At 48.2% G+C, this 21,752-nt stretch overlaps 1 protein-coding gene across 1 annotated transcript; it reads right to left on the reverse strand.

Annotated features, from left to right (window-relative positions):
* Positions 1–1,733: 1,733 nt before the first annotated feature.
* Positions 1,734–20,462, reverse strand: ENO1 (enolase 1). Its single transcript, XM_019541628.1, has 12 exons — positions 20,440–20,462; positions 15,800–15,893; positions 12,238–12,333; positions 9,147–9,205; positions 8,084–8,153; positions 7,286–7,419; positions 6,415–6,637; positions 4,549–4,746; positions 3,930–4,131; positions 3,222–3,330; positions 2,730–2,788; positions 1,734–2,213 (listed from the first exon to the last, which is right to left on the reverse strand). The coding sequence occupies exons 2-12, from the start codon at positions 15,882–15,884 to the stop codon at positions 2,144–2,146; spliced, it is 1,305 nt and encodes a 434-aa protein (XP_019397173.1). The 5' UTR covers positions 15,885–15,893; positions 20,440–20,462; the 3' UTR covers positions 1,734–2,143.
* Between the last annotated feature and the right edge of the window lie 1,290 nt (positions 20,463–21,752).

Consider the following 21,752-nt stretch of genomic DNA (forward strand, 5'->3'; position numbering starts at 1 on the left):
CTCAGTGCTGAGCTAGCCCCACACGTCCATCCAGTCATCATCCTGTCCCTTTCATACTCAAGATTCTTAACACAGAGTTTAAACCAGTATTTCCCAGTTCTAATAGCCAAATTGTTCTTCTCCCCACCCCAAAAAAGGGTGCCAGCAAGTCTTTCTGTGGACTTTTGGTATTGGTTAAGATGGCAGCTCTTACCAAGGGCAAAACAAGAGGCTTGCATGTGCTGGTGGCTGGTCCGATTTCAGCATGGCTCTTTGCCTCAGTTTACAGGCAAACATTTTATACAGCAAACACCTTTTGTACAGATTACAGGATACTAAAACAGGCTTAAAAAAAGTTTTATTTGCCCATAGTGTCCCCCCCAACCCACAGATCAGACCCTCAGAAGTCTTGTCCTGGCCAGCAACCTGTACCTAAGGAAGGGAAATAAGAGCATCTTGTGGAAGTGCTTTCTTCGTATTGATCCTGGATAGAGGGTGAAAGGTTAGTCATTGAGCAGCTGTTTCTTTTTTGTTGTGTGGAAGCTTTCAATGTGATCAACAGTTCCCAGGCAGGAAACTGGCTCCACAAAAGGAGGCCAAGTCTGTCTGTGAAGAATGTCTTGCATTTGAAAGCTTGTCTAACTTTATCCCAATTACACAATTGGTCCAATAAAAAAAAAAAAAAGACTACCCTAAGTCCTCCCCTGTGAACATTCATATGCATGAAATGCTAACTAAAAGTTAAAGCTTAATCAAGTGTCAGGCTTCAGGATACAAAACACCTCAGCATAACGGTTAAGAAGGGATCCCATCCCAGAATGCAGTGATGGCAGACCTTGGTGGCTTAAGTCTGTTACTGTGGACGAAAGCTGCAGCCATCTTTTACAGTTGAACAAGGTTCTTTACATCTGCCTGTCCTTAGACCAACACAGCTACAACCACCAACCCTTTACAGTAAAAGGCTCACAACCTTGTCTATTAGGACCAGGCACCCATTCCGGCTGGAGTATGAATGGGTGTTTGTTGCTACAATTCCCCTCTGCAGGTATTGGAGTCTCATCCCAAGAGGTAGTGGATAGAAAGCGAGAACAGTATTACAACATCTTAAGTCATGCAGTATGTGCACCATTAAAATAACCTCCGTTATCCAGAACACCAGTCCATGCTGGCAGGTGTAGTGGATGCGGTTACCTTCTGGTGTTAAAAAACAGTGCTTTTTAAATGCCATACAGGCAACTGCAGCATGTTTGAGAGGAGAGGTTCCCACTAACCACAGCAGCGTCCATCCAAAGAGATTCCCCCCTCCCCCCCCATCTAGGGACCCCACTGAAACAAAACCCAGAAGCCAAGGCATACAATACTCAGACCTTGGAGCATGCTGTCCACGTGGATCAAGTCCTTAAGAGAAATGCCAGCTCACTGCCACTAGCCAGATTGAGACAGAAGAGGAAAAGATGGCATACAAGATATTAGGAGAGAGGTCTCAAGCCTTTCACCACAACAGGAACAAGAAGTGACCGAGTCAAAGTGAACTCTACACAGGAAGGCAGAGAACTCACTGCACAGCCATGAATATGCAGGGCGCAGATAACCAAGCCGTCTTTTACCTAGAAAAAAGAAGTGCCAGGAGCCCTTCAGCCGATACCCAAGGAAAGGGCCTTCAGCAGAGTGTGTGTATACACAGGTTATGATGCATCTCTTCCCCTACCCCTAGAAAGACTTTCTAGGAAACGAAACATGAAGCCACACCTTACTGGGATTGTTGTATGCTTTTATTTTACCTCACAAGAACACTACTGTTTGTTTGCAGGTACCTGGGGCTGCACTGCCAAGTTACAAGGCTCCACACATTGAGATGGGGGTGAAAGTGTTTTAAGCCCACAGTCACGAGGTCAGAGTGGGGCCTTTATACATTGTTCCAAGATGGTTTTTAATACAGAAACTCCCCCACAAGGACTGTTCTACAAAAGCAGAAGTGCTTAAGAGCAACAGATCAGAGCTGGGGAAAAACATACTAGGTGAAGTCATCTAGGGTGTCTTGGGTGAGAGGACCTGCAAACAGGTCTTGTTCCTTCAGCTGCCCTTCCTTCTAGTACAGGGAGTTGCGAGCTAATTAGGTGACTAGTGCTTTTATCCGGAACAGCAGCTGCCTGACAAGCTCAGCTTAGTTGATGCGGGGGTTCCTGAAGTTCCTGCCAGCAAAACGCGCCTTGCTGCCAAGCTCCTCTTCAATTCTGTTTGGGATAGAAACAGGTTTGAGTACAAGCAGAGAACATGGCACGCCTACCTGCAGAACTGGTGTGAAGCCCACCCCCCACGCAGCAGTGCTGCATTAGGGAGACTAACGTCCTCAGCTGTGCAGGCGGTGTCCAAATTCCTCTTGTGACATTGCTGCTGCAAACCTCACATTCAACCTAGCATGTGCTACCACTACTAGGCAATTTCAGAACAAGCCCACTCCCAATACTCAACTGCTTACTTGTAGACATCTGTATCAATGGTAGCATCCTCTTACATGCCCTTAAAGTTTAAAGTAAGGTGTTCTCAGCCTGTGTTAGCACATCCCTTGTTCTGCCATTGTAATGCTTGCTTCCCTGAACTATGTGAGATGCAGCAGAGCTGTAGCATAGAACAGCCAGAGGCCCAGCTGTCACATGAACATTATGTCTGGTTCCTAAAACAAGGCCACTACCTAGATTTTTATTTGCCCCCAGCCAGCCCTGGTCCAGTATGCTCCTTCCCATCCTCACCTCAGGATCTGGTTGTACTTAGCCAGACGCTCAGATCTACAAGGGGCACCAGTCTTGATCTGAAAGACAAGCATTGGGAAGTTAGTTCCTATTGGGCTAAATATGAGCCTGCCAGGAAAAAGAAGTCAGGACTGAATTCCTGTCTTATGCTAGAAATGAGGGGAATCTTATTCCTGTAGACACCATGCTAAGCTGCCCCTGCTTTCTGCCATATAAAACTAGTAGTAAGACTAATGATGGACCTTAAACAATTAGTGAATCAGCAGCTGATATGGAGTAGTCACAGATTTATTAGCGATGCCACAAGGAAATCTCTTAGCTTATGAAGAGAGAGGAATTCTGGTATATTTCTTTAGCGCTTCTAGTTAGACCTCCATACACAAGATTAATGTGGGGGAGGTGGGAGTGGAAGAGCCCGTGTATCAGATGCTACTAACCTAGCCCATTTACTTACTATCACAGGGAAAAATCATTTCAGGTTTAGATACTGACCTGTCCAGTGCAGAGACCAACCACCAGGTCAGCAATGAAGGTATCTTCAGTCTCTCCAGAACGGTGACTCACCATCACACCCCAGCCATTGGACTGGGCAAGCTTGCAGCTAAAGAAAGAGAGTAAGATAACAATAAGAGCCTGTGCTACAGAACCACTGCTGGACAGTCTACATTTGTCCAGAGGCTATGAGTGCCAAACAAAGTTCCTCCCATGCAGTTGGTACATTTTGCCCCAAGTGTTACAATGGGCTGCTAATTATCAATAGTTATTCTTATTCTGGGAAGAGACTGTCTAGCCCATTATCACTTAATGACTTGTGGAATGGGAACAGGCTGTAAAGAGCATTTCATGCAATATACTTTAGTTCTGCATTTATCAGGACCCAGGGAAAAGTCATTTGTTAGTCTGCAACTTGTGTTGCATTTATTTTTCAAAGGAGCTCTTGTTTAAATCATTTTGCCACCTTTTTGAGAACTCTGCAAAGAATAAAGTTGGTTTAAATTTCCACTCATCAACAGTACAGCTTCAGCTACTGCTTGGATAGATTCTACTCAATTAAGCAGCAGCTGCAGTGTGCCAACAGGAGGAAATCTGTGCATGTTTGTCCTTTTCAGGGCTTTTATTAGCTAAGAACCCCTGTTGGCCTTACTGGCTAACCCTTCTCTGTGTGAAGAACAGGGGCAGAAATGCAAGGGTGAGACTTACGCTTGCAGGGACTCGGTCACACTGCCAATCTGGTTGACTTTGAGCAACAGGCAGTTGCAGGCTTTCTCGTCCACCGCCTTGGCAATGCGCTTAGGGTTGGTTACAGTCAGGTCATCACCGACAACCTGGATGTCCACACAGGCAGTGAACTTCTTCCAAGCTGCCCAGTCATCCTGGTCAAAGGGATCTTCAATGGACACCACTGAGAGGAGAAAGAAAGTCTGCCTTTTAGTTAGAATAAGTGAATCCGCAGGCACTTGGAATACCACCGAACAAGGCCTGGTGATTATGAAAGCAGAGAAGCTTAGGGGCAAAGCCCCGAGTTATGCCTCATGGTTCTGCCAATGTGCTTCTTCCCCACCCCTCCTAATTCTCTGGACATGAGTCTGCATTACAAGCTATCTAACAGGATCCACAAGGGACCCAACTAATGGCTTTATACCCAACCCCAGGCAGAAGATGACAGGCCATTCTCTCGAGCTATTTAAATTCCACTTCCAATATTGGTATAGTTCTATCCTTGGCCATCTTACTACAGTGCACATAGGCCTAATGGTTTTCCCTTGGCAACTCCTTTATCAGATCACCATTCACTAGCCAGGTAGCAAGTACCACTCACCAGGGTAGTTCTTGACAAAGCTCTTGTACAGGTCAGCCAGCTGGTCATGGGTGATGTATCTGCTGGGGTCATCAGGAGACTTGAAGTCCAAGTCATACTTTCCATCACGGTAAAACTCAGAGGCAGCCACGTCCATGCCAATGACAATCTTGTCACTGTAGCCAGCCTTGTTGATGGCATTCTTAAGTAGCTCCAGAGCTGAAAAGTTTGAGCCTGGGTTAGTGTGTTCCTCCAAAACTTTAATGCTTATTTCAATATTGTGCATGCGTCTAAACCTTAAGAGGACTCATGCGCCACTTACAGAAAACCGCATGGCGGCCTTCAACACCACTGAGCATGGACACGAATGTGAAAACGCACTTCCACTTGAAGGATCCACCTCCAGATCCAGACAGTTTACAGTAGGTGGTGGCAAGCACCCAGACCCTGCAAAGTATGCCATTTACAGCAGTTTGGAGTGGTAAATTTAGCTTGCTCTGTGGTGGGGCAAAACAGGATTCTATTTCCCTCCTTCCTCTCACAACCCAAGGGCTGCAGTTGTGCTCTTCCCTGCCCCACCCAGCCCCACAATACCAGCGGCTATTCCTGACAGGAGGCCTGGCTGCAGAGCCCTTTGGTACACAGCACCACTTGGCTGCCTGAAAAGGGGACTGCTGGGTGATCATCATGAGACAGAAATAAGACCCCCATCACTCCTCCCAGACATTGAGCCAAGTGGCAGCTGCACCTGATTATTTACAGTAACAAGCTTCACACTGTATTTGATAAGAGTAAAGCAGTGTTGGTGGTAATCTAGAGTGAGCTGCAAGAGAATTAGCCAGAAGCAGTACTGATTTCCAGATGGAACTTAACAATTCAAGACGACTCTAATAATTAACACAGTTCTTTAGGGGGCAGGGGAAGAAAAGGCAGGAGGATAGGGAAGAATAAAGTTAAAATTGACTGATCTTATCAGTTAGCGTTAAGGAGAAATGGCAGCTTTTGGGATACAGAGAGCCCCTGGATGTTTGCTCAGGCACCTCAGCAGAACACCATTTTAGAAGGCAACTGTGGACTCTGTGGCAAACAGCTTTCTGGTAGTACAGGAGCGTCTTTAGCACCCTACTGGATGCTAAGTGGCTCCCCTCCTCACTGCGTGGCAGATGACTGCTGCATGCTGCTAGGCACAGGTGAAGGCACTTTCCACATTGCTGGAAAGGTGGCTTTGCTCCCAGAGGCTTGTGCTGCCTCAGCAACTGAGGCACTGGAACAGAGGTCTGTTTGTTCCACCCCTTCACTCCGCTTGTCAGGTTGCATGCTGCCAAAAAGTAACTTAAGACATCCCCTTCACCACAAGGGAGGCAGGGTTAAGGGCAGACCAGCAACAGCAAATTCTCTTCAGTGCAAGCTAAGTGTTCACGCCCAACTGAGATGGATGTTAACATGTTTACCCCTTTCTAATCCCCCACAATGCTCCTGAGCAGAACATGGCTGTCCTCCACAAAGGCAACACAGGAATGAAGTTGCAGTGAGTCACTAAAACCCAAGCTACCTTGTTCAGCTGCACAAGTTCATGGGATGGCTCTATTAGTTACAATCCAGGCAGAGCCCAGGGAGATTCTGATAGTGGGAAGCCTGGTCTTGTGCAAGTGGCAGTAAATAGTACCCAGTACATCAAGTTTATCCCAAGAAAGCTGTAGGAGACTGGACTAGCTGATGTGTAATTCAAAGTCCATCAAAAAGGAACAGCAAGGACAACAGTCAAAGAGACTGTGACAATAGTCTAAGAGATTTAGAGCCTGTGCTCTGCCAAAGCAAGTTCAGCCCTGCTGCCACTGGTATGTGATACCAGAGTTTTACTCCCCAAGCTCAACTCTGCTTTTTTACCTTCTTTGTTCTCCAGGATGTTGGGAGCAAAGCCACCCTCGTCACCCACGTTGGTCGCATCCTTTCCATATTTCTCCTTGATGACATTCTTCAAGTTGTGGTAGACCTCAGCACCAATGCGCATGGCTTCTTTGAAGCTCTCAGCACCAACAGGAAGGATCATGAACTCCTGCATGGCCAGCTTGTTGCCAGCATGGGAGCCACCATTGATCACATTGAAAGCCTTGGAAAGGAAAGGAACGGAACAGGGGTCAGGGTCAGCTCTCTGTTAGGAACACTGAACCTTCCATTTTTAGCCACAACCAATATAAACCTTACTTAAGTGGTTTCGTATGATGCTCCTTTCCCTTCACAGGCAACAGTCTGCTGTCCAAACCAGCTGCTCCTTTGGGTCCAATTCTTGGCTAACCAAGGTCAGTGCCAACGCAGGTAATGACTCACAGGCCTTACTCCTGCCCTCAAGTCCCCAGGCTGTTGGTTCACTCACCCTGGACCCTTCTCACTGTGCACTGAAGGCTTACTCATTTCCCTAAATAGCGCACCAAGAACATTGCAGCACAAGTCTTGTGACAGTCTGCTTTATCTGCACCCTCAACCACAGTTTAGGTTCTGAAAGCGAGTTTTAGCAAGAGACCCTTTGACCAAGCTATTAGTTGAGCTCTTCTCCAAAGTCAACAGTACTGTGCTGATGCACCCTGCTGCAGCTTTGGTGTCATTCGGGGGGAAGGAAGTAGATTATGAGTAGCCAGTGAGAAGCAAGAGTCCCATAATCTTGCAACGCCACACTCTCTGTCCTTCTGGCATTTTGGAAAATCCCTTCCCACAAAAGTAAGAAAGGAACATCAGGAAAGCAGCAAAACTAAAGACTTACAGGAACTGGCAGGATGACTTCAGAATTCCCAGCAAGATCAGCAATGTGACGGTACAGGGGTACACCCTTCTCAGCAGCACCAGCTTTGCACACGGCCAGAGACACACCCAGAATGGCATTAGCACCAAACTTGGCTGGAACAGAATAGGGAAACTGTCACCTGGTGTATTATACAGATCAAACCCACCTCACCTCAGAGGAAGTCAGCTATGTTAATGGGATTATGCCTTTAATTTTATAATCTATAAATGAGCCAGTGTTTGAGCCACTGACCACAACCTAGGCAGTCTCAAGCCAAGCTCCCTTCTTTGCTCTCACTTGGTTCAATTCCATTTACTGAGGGGCTTTCCTTATTTCTGAACAAATTCTGTCCCATGGACCGATGGGTTACCAGCACATAGAGCCCACAGTCCTATCAGTAGACTAGTAAAAGGAGTAGGCACCTCCTTTATCAATGACTATTCCTGTGGGCCATTAGGGATCATGGTAAAGTAGCGAGGGCCATGGCGCAGAGCAATGATTCCCAACCAGTGTGCCAGGGCACCCTGGAGAACTACAAGTGCCATTAAAGGGTGCCTCACAGTGTGAGGAGATGAGCAGATGAGCCAACTAGATGAATGAAGCCTCAGGCTTGAGCCTCCATTGCCCACAGCCCCTCTGCAAGGAGCTAAGCTCATTTCCCCAGGTAGGGGACACGGACAGTTCTGACTACTGCTCAGAAACTTCACTGCCTTCACACCACAATCCAGGACACGCTCGCTGCCAAGCAAGCAAGTCTGCAGAGCAAGTGTCACTTACACTTGTTCTCTGATCCATCCATTTCCAGCATCAGTCGGTCAATCTTCTCCTGCTCCACAACATTGATGTTCTACAGAAGGGAAGGACAAGGTGAAACCCCACTGAGAAATAAAGCCATACTGTGTCACCTGCCAGCCTGTGGATTTCTTCACCGCCTCAATTCCAAGGGCCGGTATTAGCTGGAGGCCTAAAGAGGTGCAAAGTTTGCAACTCCCAGTCATTTACAGTCCCAGGAGGACAACTTTGTATGCAATGGCAGAGCAGGAAAGCCATACTATATGAATGGCTACTGGCTTCTAGTTCGGTATAAACTGTAATCAAGTAAACCTGGATAAGCTTGAAGAGGCAGGTAATAAACCCCACCCCCCCAACCACCCCTGCTGAGCCCCAACTGCATTTCTTCCAAGCTCTGAAGGAAATTCTTAATCCCCACTTTAGTCAAGTCAGCCTTCCCACCTCCATCTCCACCCCAACCCAGGAGAGGGACAAGTGAAACTGCATATTCCTCATTTAGACTGTAAATAAGGATGACTGACTCGAGTTCACTCAGATTTTCACACCCAGCATACGCTTTCCCCCTCATTCTAACTTTTTTGACTTGTCTCCAGAGGTTGTTACCACTGCAACCACATCACTTACTGTGGATGCTACTGAAAAAATAAGCTGGCTTGGATAACTGACTCTGAGTCAAGCCAGGCTGATAAACTACGTTGAAACTGAAATCCCAGTCTTTAAGCTTCTAAGAACCAAGTATTACACAAGATGGGTTTTGAGTTTTTGGCATGAGGAGCGAGTGTGCACTGAACATTCACAAGGTGGATCGGTGTGCTGCAAAATACAGATGTTGCCACCGACTAAGTCAGACATTTTGGGTAACTCTGGGTTATAGCTGCACTGAGTGGATGCTGTTATTGTCCTTAGAAGGGAGCTTGTTCTCATGCACTCGCACAAAGGCCAGCTACTTATCAGTAAAGGACCATCATTTAGGGAGGCAAAACTAGTTACTACTGGGAAATGCTGTATTTGCATTAATTGGTGTTAGTTAAATAATGAATGCTCCTACCTTGCTAATCAGTGCAGGTGCAATTGTTTTATTGACGTGCTCAACAGCTTTTGAGACACCTGGAAGGAACAAGCACATCAAATCACTGATCAAACACAGGCCAGGCAGGCATTAATAGATGATCACTAGAGAGAAATCTGACCCCAACCACCCCATGTCATTCTTTCCCACCCATCAAACCTTGGTTTTCAATGCCAAATCTAAATGCTTTCAGGACATGAGCTCAGGTATGTGGCAAGTTATATCATGGAAAATAGCCATCATCTAAGAATGCCTGCTGGAAGGTTAGTTTGCAAGACCATGCACTGGAGAAATCTGTCCATGTGACAGGCTGCAATGAAACAAGCATCCATTACCTGAGTACACAATGCTGGCGCCAGGAACTCGTTAACATACTTAACAGCTCTGGATACACCTGACAGAGTGAAATGGACAAGAGTAAAGGAAGAGATGAAAGCCCATAGAAGAACAAAGCAGACCATGCAGGAGGAGGAAGAGGAAAAAAAAAGGTCAGAGGCCAGCCTGGGAAGGACTGCCGCCATCTCAGGCTAGCAGAATGCCCTATCCTCAGCAGCAGATAGAAGCAAAGAGGTCACAAGACAGCGCAAGTTATTCATCTCCAGCCAATCCTGGTCGATTATGCCCCCCGGCATCTTGCCCAGTTCCACAATCCACTATGAAATTTGCAGCACTTCAGGCCTTCATTGGCTGAACATGGCAACTTTCAGGAAAGACCTCCAGGATCTTTAAGTAGCAGGGGTGGGAAAGGAGGCAAGGGAATGGGGATTTAAGAAAGGGGCCAATTTTTATTTGTTTAAATATCTGCAGCCAGGTCATGTCCTGCACATGGGTGCAGGTAGCAGAGTTCTGTCCTTGGGTGACGCAGCTGCCTGCCAGTACAAGGTGCTGCCCATGCACCAACATTTTCCTTTGATGGACAAATGAATGAAAGGAGGAAGACAGATGCAGGATCAGCACACACAGCCATGCTACTTCTGTACACAGCTAGAATCAGCCCAGCTGTTCAACCCAGAATCAAAACAATCCAGCAAGTCAGTTATGCCTGCAAAATACAGAGCCTGTCATTACAAGAGATCAGTCCCCCAAATCCGTGATAGACTGCTTTTTCTCCATCAGCACAGGATATAGAAAAATTCAGCAGCACACCCCCCTCCCCCCCCTTGTGATGAGGGCTCTCAAACAAGATGCAAGCTAGTACCTGGTACAAAAGGCTCCTTTGTTTAGAGGACATTGAGCAAGCCCATTAAATAAAACTGACTAAGAATAGCGAAGGCAGATTCAACCTGCATTATTTAACAGAGGCTCTTGCCTGCCATCTGCTCAAAGCTTCAGCCTAATTTCCCTTCATTCTTTATTGGAGATCTGAAAGCCTGTTGCTCCCGCATCTCATTCCTTGCCCGACACAACAGTCTTCAGACAGGCTTGCTAGCAGTAGACATTGATGTAATTTCAAGCAGACAGCTGGGGCTCCATACACAGAATCGCCAGCAGCAACAGATAAGCCCTCAAAATCCTAGTTGCACAGAGAAATATCTGGCTTCCCCTCCTTACCTAGGAGTGCTTCCAAGCACTTGATGTGGCTAAATTTGAGACATCAAGTCCTTCTGTTCTACCAGAGGGGCTCCAAGTCTTGACCAGCTGGGAATTTTTTGCATTCCCATGTTTATTGTTATGCTTTTGGGCCAAGCTCTTTTATTATTTTAATTGAAGAGCATAATCCAATGAAGATCCCAGTTCTTTCCCAATATGGATATTGCATTATATTGGGATCTAGTTCCCCCTGGATAGTAACCACGTCTCAAGTGAAAACCAACAACGGTTTAATCACTCCTGACTCTGATACACAGCAGGAATACCCGACTCCATGTAGAATAAACAGCACCATGGAGGCCTTCAGCGATTCTAAATATACATGATCCCCCCGCCACCCCAGAGTAATGGAAGTAACAGATATCAATGTACAAACCTCACCAGTGCAAATAATGTTAAGTGATTGCATTAATTACTCAAACTGACAGGCTATTACAGCCACAGGAAAGAAACAGCTTTGCACCCCTGAAGGAGACAGGTTTATAAACCAAGCATTTCACTGATTGTGGGCACTTTCACACTTGTTTACAGACAAAACTGCACAAATGCACAGGCTCTAGTTATCACTTGGCAGTTCCCTCCAAGTCACCATGATCAGGACTGCAGTAGCTCATGATCATACTTTTTGCAGGCCCATCCTAAAGACTGCAATTCGAAAGCTAACTTTGCCCTCTCCGCAAGATAAGCTCCTGCCCCAAACAAGATGGAGTTGACTAAATGCAGCTGTTCTTTGAACTGGACAACATCTGCAGAGAATCTGGAGCACAACAGGCAAGCTTCCTTTTAAAATTAGTTCAGCATCCCCACCAGCTGCTTTGGATTGCAGATTCCATCAGTAGGAAATTTTAGTTTTTCTTCCTCAACTTGATACCAGACTGTACAGATTGCTACCAAATGGTTCTGGGGACAGTGTTTTCAGCACTCAGCCCACAAGCTCTCTCCAGGCTCTACACAGTCATCATTCCACTAGCTAGCAAATCTGGATAATGAGCTCTTAGACTGGGTGGCTTGAATCCCCATCATTCAGCACCTGTTCTGTGCTCCACAAAGGGTTCTCTTGTGTGAAGTCACATGCAGGGCAACACAAAAGCTGACTGATGAAATAGCTTATTGCATACCTTGAGATCCAGGACCAGCTAAACAGGAGCGGCTGAGCTCTGTATACTCACCTAGGCAAGCACATGCATTTAAGGTGCTTGCTGTTGCCAGCTTTAGCTGGCCTAGAGCTCTGAGAACACAGCATCAGAGCATTTCCATGCAGCAATTCAACCCAACTTTCTGTTAAAATGACTTCATGTAGGCCAGTAACCATCACATTAATGCACAGCAGGGAGGATGGGATGGAGGGTCAAGCAGCTCTGTTGTGATCCAACAGGAGGCAGCTGGCACAAGAACTGGCGCTCTAATACTGGCAGCAACATGTCCTGCACATCAGCTCAGGCTGGACACTGCAGAGAAATAAGTGAGTTTGGGGTTTTACCTTTTCCCATGAAGCGAGTCTTGTCATTGTCACGGAGCTCCAGAGCCTCATAGATTCCAGTTGAGGCACCACTTGGAACAGCAGCTCTGAACAGACCTGATTAAAACAGAAAAAAGGTATGCAACTCACAGGGAACTGGATCCCAAGGAGCCTCGTGTGCCTGGGCCACTAATGCGACATCACTAGAGATACCCTCTTCACACTGGGATCTCCTTGCTGAATCAGGAAACTTTCCTCCCTAATAGAACTTCTGACTATATGATTAACCCATTAAGACAGCTTGGCTTGTGGAAGATGGGCTGGATTAACAACCCCCCCAAAAAAACAAACAAAAACAAACCAACCAACCAACCAACCAACCAAGAGTTTGCCGCCTCTGTGTCTGCAGCAGACACGGGCTCTCCATGACTCATAGGCAGATGGATAAGCTACCCATATGTCACTAAGCAATGGAGGCATCTAGCAGAGACTGGCAACTGCCTCAAGTTAGCCAGAGAAGCATCACTTAATTCCTATTAAAGAAGATCCCTGCCAGGGTTTACTCAATACAGAGAGTGCAAATACAATTTTTGGCTCCTAGCAAAAGCAGAAGAACCATTTCAGACTAGTCCTGATGGGGTAGGTCATGCTATGGATTTGCCCACTGCCAGAACGGTTTTCTAGTCATTTAAAAGTTGCCCCCTCAAGCTAAGCATAAGCTCCAGGCACTCCACTGTCCTTGCTGAGATCGCTCTACATAAGCAAACAGGGGATCACTCGCTTTAGAAATAAGGAGTCCACTTGGATCCCACCGATCTTCTGTCCTCATCCCACTACACCAGGGAGATTAGTCTGGGACATCTCATTAAGAGAAGGCATTGATGTATTACAGCTATTGTAAGTGCTCATTCCACCAAGCCACCCTAGTATGGATCAGCACAATGGAAGTGTCAGATCTCATCAGATATGGGGCACCAAACAAAAAGAACCTACTAAGGAGCAGGAGCTGACCTTGCCGTGACCAACAGAGATGAAAGAGGTTAGATATGCAGCCCCAATTACAGCAAAGAAGCTGTCTAGCAGTGTCTAGAACAGGACTGGGCAATTATTTTGAGCGGAGGGCTGCTTACTGAGTTTTGGCAAGCCATCAAGGGCCACATGACAGGCAGCCAAGGGCAGATGGATATTAATTTTCTAAACTTTTTTAGGGGCCCCCATGAACTGGATAGAATGGCTTGGCAGGCCGCATCCAGCCTACGGGCCACATTTAGCCACCCCTGGTCTAGGAACATCCCACACTGAAATAGCAGTGTTGGAGCAAAAGGCATTGATAGATTTTTTTCCCTAGGCTTGCACTGCAGCCCGGGGCCTACAGTCGGCTAACTGCTGAGGAAGAGAGATTGCTCAACTACAGGAAGTGGTAGAGAGCACTTCTGAAGAGAAGTCAAAACTAGAGAGGTGAACTTGAGGTACCCTTTAAAAGGGAGGAGTGAGGGCAAGGCAGAGCAGAGGAGCAAGCCAAAACCACCGCTGGTGGCTGCTGAAGTATAGAGCCGAAGGCTGTTGCTTACACGGGGGCTTTCCCCCAGTTAGTCCTCAGTGATGTTCATCCCTGCTCCAAGCAGGGTAAGCTCCACTAGCCACACACAAAGCTGCCAGCAACAGCATACCAGCCCTCTTGAGGGTAGGTAGTTCATTTAAAGGCTACCCTCCTAGAGCCCCTGTTTTCAAGTTCAGAAATTCCCATGCAGGTTTGTAGGAGACATGGGTAAAAAGGTCTACTTCAGACTTGCTGGTAATCACAAAGCCTGCAGGGGAAGCTGTGCAAACTAAAAGCAAGCTTATTTAGTGCTCACTTTTCTGACACATGAGAAAATTATTAGCGCTTCCAAACTCATTAGGCAGCAGCTTGGACAGAGAAAGCATTATTAGTGGGCACATCAGCTTGTTCTAACACCCAAGCACAGGGCAGCAAGAGTCAAACCAGTAATGTGCTTTGTCTCCCTCCATCCAATTTCCCAAACTCTACTCATCACTTGCTGGCAAAGCTTGCAGCACAGGGAGGTTCTCAGCTCTGTGCACAGGACGTGACCATGAGCACACACTCACTGGAAACCCCACTGTCCATGCTCAGCTTAATTAGGCCAACAGAGTCCATCATGGGGAAATCGGGTGGAAGTTCTTCCTTGGGCTTCAATAGTCCATGTAGCTTAATGAGTTGATCAGGAGTAATAGTAAAAGCAGAAGAAAAACGTGAATGGGCAGACGAGAACCTCATGGTGTTTAACACCGATAAATGCAAGGTTCTCCACCTTGGGAGGAAAAACCTGCAGCACCCTTATAGGCTCGGCAGTGCTACGGTGGTTAGCGCTACAGAAGAAAGAGACTTGGGGGTCATCATTGACCACAAGATGAACATGAGCCTGCTATGCGATGCTGCAGCTAGTAAAGCGAGCAAAACACTGGCTTGCATCCATAGATGCTTCTCGAGCAAATCCCGGGACGTCATTCTCCCCTTGTACTCGGCCTTGGTGAGGCCGCAGCTGGAGTACTGCGTCCAGTTTTGGGCTCCACAATTCAAAAAGGATGTGGAGAAGCTTGAGAGAGTCCAGAGGAGAGCCACGCGCATGATCAGAGGTCAGGAAAACAGATCTTACAATGACAGGCTGAGAGCCACGGGACTCTTTAGCCTGGAAAAAGGCGCAGGCTCAGGGGTGATCTGATGGCCACCTATAAGTTTATCAGGGGTGACCACCAGGATCTGGGGGAACGTCTGTTCACCAGAGCGCCCCAAGGGATGACGAGGTCGAACGGTCACAAACTCCTGCAAGACCGTTTCAGGCTGGACATAAGGAAGAATTTCTTTACTGTCCGAGCCCCCAAGGTCTGGAACAGTCTGCCAGCGGAGGTGGTTCAAGCACCTACATTGAACACCTTCAAAAGTAAATTGGATGCTTATCTTGCTGGGATCCTATGACCCCAGCTGACTTCCTGCCCTTTGGGCAGGGGGCTGGACTCGATGATCTCCCGAGGTCCCTTCCAGCCCTAATGTCTATGAAATCTATGAAAGCCTCGCCTGTGGAGTACCAATTAGCACCCTTTCATACTTGGGGGAGCAGGGAGGGGGGGGCCTTGAAACTAAGAAGTGGAGACCCCATGATAATTTGCCAGCCACTGGTCTCAGTCTGCCAGCTACTACTAGATAGGTGCTGAAACCAGAGATTCTCCCTGGATAGGTTCCTGTGCAGCAGCCTCCACGCTACAGAGAAGCCTATTAAAATGAGAAATAGACACAAAAGGGCTGGAGGGAGAAACTCCCTGAGCCTACATCTTCCAAAATAAGCCGTAAGATTCAGGGGTTCTCTCGTCCTCCTCCCCCAGAACGACTCAGGTAACAGTAATACCATAAAAAGTTTTATACGCCAACCGAATACCATCTAGCTCTTCTTCCTTAATCTCTCTCCATGTAAGCCCATTTCACATCACCAGGAGACCCTGGCATATGGAGGGGACCACCTTGCAGGTGTGAGTTGTTTCTGGCCAGGAGTGTTGCACAAGTTGAGTTCAGAAAAAGAAAACTCACCTTTGTTGGTATAAAGATCTACCTCAACAGTGGGGTTCCCACGGGAGTCAAAGATTTCACGAGCGTGGACCTTGAGAACTGACATTTTGAATACCTGCAAAAAAGTACATATTAAGGAGGGAGAGACACAAAACAGAACCATGTGGTATCACCAAGTGGCATCACCAAGTGGCACCAACACAGTCAATATTGCTACTCCCTTTCTTTAGCAGACATAAGAAAAAAAGTTACAAGAAGTGAAGAGCAGTTATTTTTTCCTTTGCTAAAAAGTTTCTTCTCTGTGTTTTAGAAATAGTATAACTGGTTCATTTGGCCTGAAGAGCTTTCAGAAAGGTGGCAAAATGATTTACACAAGAGTTCCTTTGAAAAATACCAGCCCAGAGAAAAGTAAAGCATCCTTGATACACACAGGTAGTAGGTAAAGCCCCCTTATGGAAAAGCTTTGAAATGCAGAGGTTGCCAGTCCCATTCATTGTAGTCAAGGGCAAGTAACTTTAACAGCCACTTCATTGGTACTCCATATGGTATAGGTCTCATCTGCAGGTGCAGAGAACATAAAAGTTTCCATTTTCTCCATCCATGTCCCCCATTTGTTTTCCTGCATCAAGCACCTATCGCTTGTTCACTCTTACCTGTACAGAACAGTACTAATGGGCAGCCGTATACAAATGCTGATTTACATGGATCAAGGGATCAGTTTTGGTAAGTGCCTTTTCTACTCCAGTTACTAAATCAGCCATCACGTCCTCTAAAATCTGTCTCTATTTAAAGCTTTTCTGGTACCCAGCCACCTAAACAGAGCTAGCAGCACAGATTAACTAGGGTATACTAGAGTGAATATACCCTTCAGGTCTCCCTCCCCTGTGTTTCAAAGGGAGCCTCCAAAAAAAGATATTCTGGCATGCTTTTTCTTTGCATGTCTCAACCTATTAAGGGACCAAAGCTACCTGATGTATAACAAGCAGCCTGCAGAGTAACACTGCTCTAGCTGGGATGCTGAAAACCTCGCAGTGGAGAGAGCAATTCATCTGACAAGGGGAAAGGAAAGGGAAATCTCCCAGCCTTCATTGTTGCAGAGCTTTAAAGATATCTGCTAGTGCTGGGGAGCACAGCACATCAGTAACATGACAATAGCAGATTGGCTCTGCTCCTATTACGTGTCCTCAGCCTAGGATGCAAAGGAGAATAAATGCCATTTATTGCAGTTATGCAAGGCTGGACAGGTTTTAAACCAACTCCAGGAAGCAGCCATGTACAATGGTGTAAGCAACGAGGCTAGTTTCTACAAGGACTCCTTATCTAGAAGCATTTCCATCCCAGCCTGGTGGGGTCACTGCTTCTGGGAATGGACAAAGAGCCTCAAGGAGACTGCTAAAATACTGTGATTAGGGCTGTAACTGATGGTTCCCAGAGAAGGAAGGGGATCACCTCCCTCCCTGACTTCTGCTCCAGCATAAGGAGGCCATTTTGTTTCATCCCTTTAACTCAGTGAGCTGTCTGACTCATTCGGAAATGGGGGAGTGAGGAGCAAGGGGACAAGAAGCCTTTTTTATTGAGGGGGTTTTTTTTTGGGGGGGGGGGGGTGAGGAAAAACCAACCCCCACCTTTTTCTGCTCTGCTGCAAGAGCCACAGATTGTCAAAGTTCAGTCTGACTGTACAGCCATCTGTGGTAGAGACGCGATTGCACAAGTGTCCTGCAGCATGACAATCCTGACTTGTATCTCCTCTCCCCTCTATATTCCCTTGCCTTTTCCCCCAGGGATAGCTTAGGGCACACACTCCTCCGCCCGCCCCGATGTTTGATTGCTGATATGATGCAGTGTTTCCTTTCCCGGGGCCCAAAACCCTATAATCCAACTGAGGCCGCTTTTAAACAGGAAAGCTCATTAGGCTCTCCTATGGGCTGCATCTTACTTTCATTTTCAGGGCTGCAGTTCAATCAAAGAAATGATGTCCTACCTTCCAAGAGAGATGTCAGTTCACAAGGAAATGGAGCAGTGAACTTCTCCCTTGTACAAGCAGGTGACTGTTTCTCCTAAGCGTTTCTCACTGTGGCCATCTCATAAGGTCCCGGACAAGGAGGCACATTGCTCCAACGTCCTTGACAAAATGCCCTCCCCAAAGCCCCTCCCCTTCCTTAGCAGCCATGCAGTTTCCAGCGCTGCAGCGTTACACAACTGCACAGAGCCGTCTGCCGGATAGTTTGCCCCAACGCGGCTCAGGTGCCTCCTGCCCCGATTCACTCGACCTCAGCTGTGAAGGGGAAAAGAGAACAAGCGCCACCGCAACCGAGGTGTGCTCCAGCCTGCCTGACTTCATGGTGCTGGCTGCGTGCCGGGGAGAAAAGACTCTAGAGAAGCCAATATCTACAAAAGGATTTGGAAAGCAGAAATGTTCCTGGAGTCTATTCAGTGCTTGGAGATGGAGCCATGAATATGAAGTCTGCACAGAGGCAGCTTTATATCTTAGTAGTTATAAAAAAAAAAAAAGGAGGGGAAACACTGGGCAACTAAGTTGCTCCTGATCTATCCACAGGGTCAATTTTCCTATTAGGAAGACAGGAAAAGGCAGGCAGGGAAACGCACGCTAGGCTGGGACTTGGGGTGTCCCGAATTCTGTCACATCAAGCCTCTCAGATGTCTTATGTCCCACCCAAATTCTGGTGCATGGGGACAGTACATGACACAAGCAGCTGGCATGGCCCATTAAGCTAATTTCAACCTCAGGACTAAACAGATTGAAGAGACTTTTAGGCCGCATCTTCATTGCCAAAAAAGGGAAGGATTTTGTGGCTAACTTGCACTTGCTAAATCACTACGCAAATGCCCCTCTTCTGGTAAGGAAATATGGTCAAAGATGGACCCAGCCACTCGTTGCTGCTCAATACGACAGCAGTCGATGAAGCAGTCTGAAGCGCGAGGGCATGTCCATGGCAGAGTCCTGCCTCTCTACAGGGCCCAGGTTTTGTTATGCAGCCACCAGCAGTTTGCTTGAACTTCCACTTGGTGCTGAACAGGATTTCCTGGAGGTTTGCAACCTCACCTACACCAGGTAATGAGCAAATGCAGCAAGGCGAGGTCCTGATGCATTGCTTCCACAAGATAAGATTCATAGACCAGTACGACCTTAGCCAGGACTCCTTCAGATCCCACCTCTCAACATACAGCACGTGGCTCGCTCATTTGTATGCCTTCCATGCAATGGCCCTTAGGACCATGCTTGGCACCCAGTCTGGCAGGGAATGCAGAAGTCAGGAAATGCCCAACTGTTCAGAGTCCACGTTTTTATTCAAGCGGAGGCCAGGGACTGCATTGCCTCCATTTGTGGTTTTGGAAGCGAAACAAGGGCTTGCTTCCTTCCTGTACAGCTCAAAGCCTGCATCCCTGCCCTGTGACTCAGCGCAGCCATTAACGGCCAGTCTGGATGACTAAAATTCCTCTCCTGTCCACCTGCACCAACCCAGTGCCTGTCAAAAGGAGACTTTGCACCATTTTTTCACTAATGCATCAAGACCGTGGAGAGTCCCATCAGGTTACGGACAGATACCTCTCACCCTGTTCCAAAAGTAATGGGACGTTTCATTATTTTCACAGTCAGATTTCACGACAGCCGCTAGCAGAGAACATTGCTCAAGCAATACATTCAATATTTGAGAACCAGGGCTGAAGGGCAGCTACTGTTGCAACAGAGAAGGTCCAGGGGACTGAGCAATATGCAAGACAAACTGTCACTTGGACTGTTAATCATTAAGAGGGGCATTTCATCTAGTCTTTGGAGGAAGCAGGCTGCAGAACAGCATGCAAATATGCACCCCAAAAGCTGCTCCCTCCCACCTATACAGCATGACTCAGTTCTTCTCACTACAGGGAAGTGCACTCCTACTCAGGACCACTAACGTCATAGGAAAAGGAGGACTTGGGTAACCTGCATATATTACTGCGGCTGAGTCATAAGAGGCCGTTTCTAGAGGTCTGATTCCCACTGCAAAGAGCACGTGCTGACTGCTACGGCGTGCCTGGCCTGGCTGATATCAGCACGACCCAGGGGCCTGCAGGCCTTGCAAATCACTCCCTAGCTGTGCCCAGATTAGATGAGGAGCTGGTATGCGAGGCAGGGGAGCAGCCCAGAATGGCTGCTCTGCCCTCCTGTTTCAACACCAAGCCCCTGCCCTGGCTCCGCACCCAACAGCGCCTGTGTGGGCAGGGAAGTGAAACCCAGGAGGGAAGGAGGGAGGGATTCAGGGCACGGGGGAGGATAAGGAAATGGAGGGAGGAAAAAGGAAGATGAAGATGCACGCGGGGGGGATGGGAGGAGGAACAGGGAGGAGGATGAAGATGCACGCGGGGGGGATGGGAGGAGGAACAGGGAGGAGGATGAAGGTGTGCAGAGGGAATAGGAGGAACAGGGAGGAGGATGAAGATGCGCGCGGGGGGATGGGACTAGGAAGGAGGGGAGAGGAAGAAGGTGAAGAAGTATTTGAAGAGGCGGAAGGACGGGGACTAGGAAGCGGGAGGAGGGCCGAGGAAGCCGCCTGCCCAGGGCGCAGCCCTGCTCCCGCTCCCACCCGCCTCCCGCTCAGCCCAGCACAGGCCGCTACCCGGGGCGCGCTCCCCGCTCCCCGCTCCCCGCCCACACGCACCGGGATCGCAGCAGCGCCCAAGCCCGACACGACACGACACGACACGACGCGACTGGCTCCGCCGGCAGCTCCGCGAGAGTGGGCCGAGCGCCCGCCCCGCGCGCCTATACCCGCCCCATGCAGATGCGCGGCCCGGCCCGCCGCGCTATTGGTCCGCTCGGCCCCGGCGGCCGCCTCCCATTGGCCCAGCGGGGCCTGGCGCCGCCCCGCCTCTGCGCTCGTGCGGGACGTGAGGGCGCCGTGGAAAAGCCCCGCGCCGCGTGCGGGCCGCGCCGCCAGGGGTTACCCCTCCCCCCCACGTGCGCTCATATCCCCCCCACATGCACACATATACACACAGCAAAGGCCTCTCGGGTTTAGCGGCGCCCCAAAGAGGGGGCGTGCCCTATGCCTGCAAATCCGACCCCCCTTTTTAAAAGAGGTGCTTTTGGGTGCCTCAGGGTGCCGGCCGGGTCCTGGCAGGCGGGTTATGTGCTGGTTAAAGCGGAGGAGCAGCCCAGCCGGGGACTGGAGCCAGGCCTGGCTTTCTGGGACTAAGAAGTTGCTGGGGAAGGTCCTTTCGGGGCTCCAGATGGGCTTGCAACTATCCCCCAAATGCAGCTGAGCATTGGGCAGAAATTAGTAACGTAAATAATAATAAATTGGAAAGGTTTCTCTGTTTGGACTTTGCCTTTTGGAATGGTTTGCATTCGGAAAATTTACCTAAAGTTACTCGTATTAAAAAAATGGGGCGAGGACCCTGAAAACAAAAGCTTAGGCTTTGGTTCAGATGGAAGAAAAGCCCAAATGAAGGCATTTGGGGTTTTCGCTTTGCTGAGGAAACTGGAAAAGTAAGTTTGGTCCAAGCTATCGTGGACGAAATCAGGAAATTGCAACAAGTCCCGTTCCCAGTAAACTTCTTCCCTGCCTGCCTTCCCTTCTCTTTTTGGCTGCAGGGAAGATAAAGGAAGAGGCTAGGACAAAGCGTAGGCAAGCAGTTGTGGAGAAGAAAGGTGGGGGGGTACTGGAGATATGTAGCTAGGTGCTCAGCAGTGAGGATTCAGTGAGTTTAGCCTGTCATGGCATCGACAAGCCTTTTTGCACTTCTGTTATCCCCTTACAAAATGCAGGCCTTACGGTCAAAGGATAAGGCACTGATATTTGCAGCTAACACATGCATTGACATTTAGCCCTTCGTAAGATTTTGGCGGGTGGAATGCAGTGGCGAGGGGGATGGGCAAGGGGAATTTCACTGTGGCTGCCAGGTTTCAATCCCTCCTCCCCACCTCGAGATTGTGCTCAACTGCCTCTCTAGAGATGACGTGCTGCACTGG

The sequence above is a fragment of the Crocodylus porosus genome, unplaced genomic scaffold, assembly GCF_001723895.1.
Source record: "Crocodylus porosus isolate Cpor-Errol unplaced genomic scaffold, CroPor_comp1, whole genome shotgun sequence".
NCBI classification, from domain to species: Eukaryota; Metazoa; Chordata; order Crocodylia; family Crocodylidae; genus Crocodylus; species Crocodylus porosus.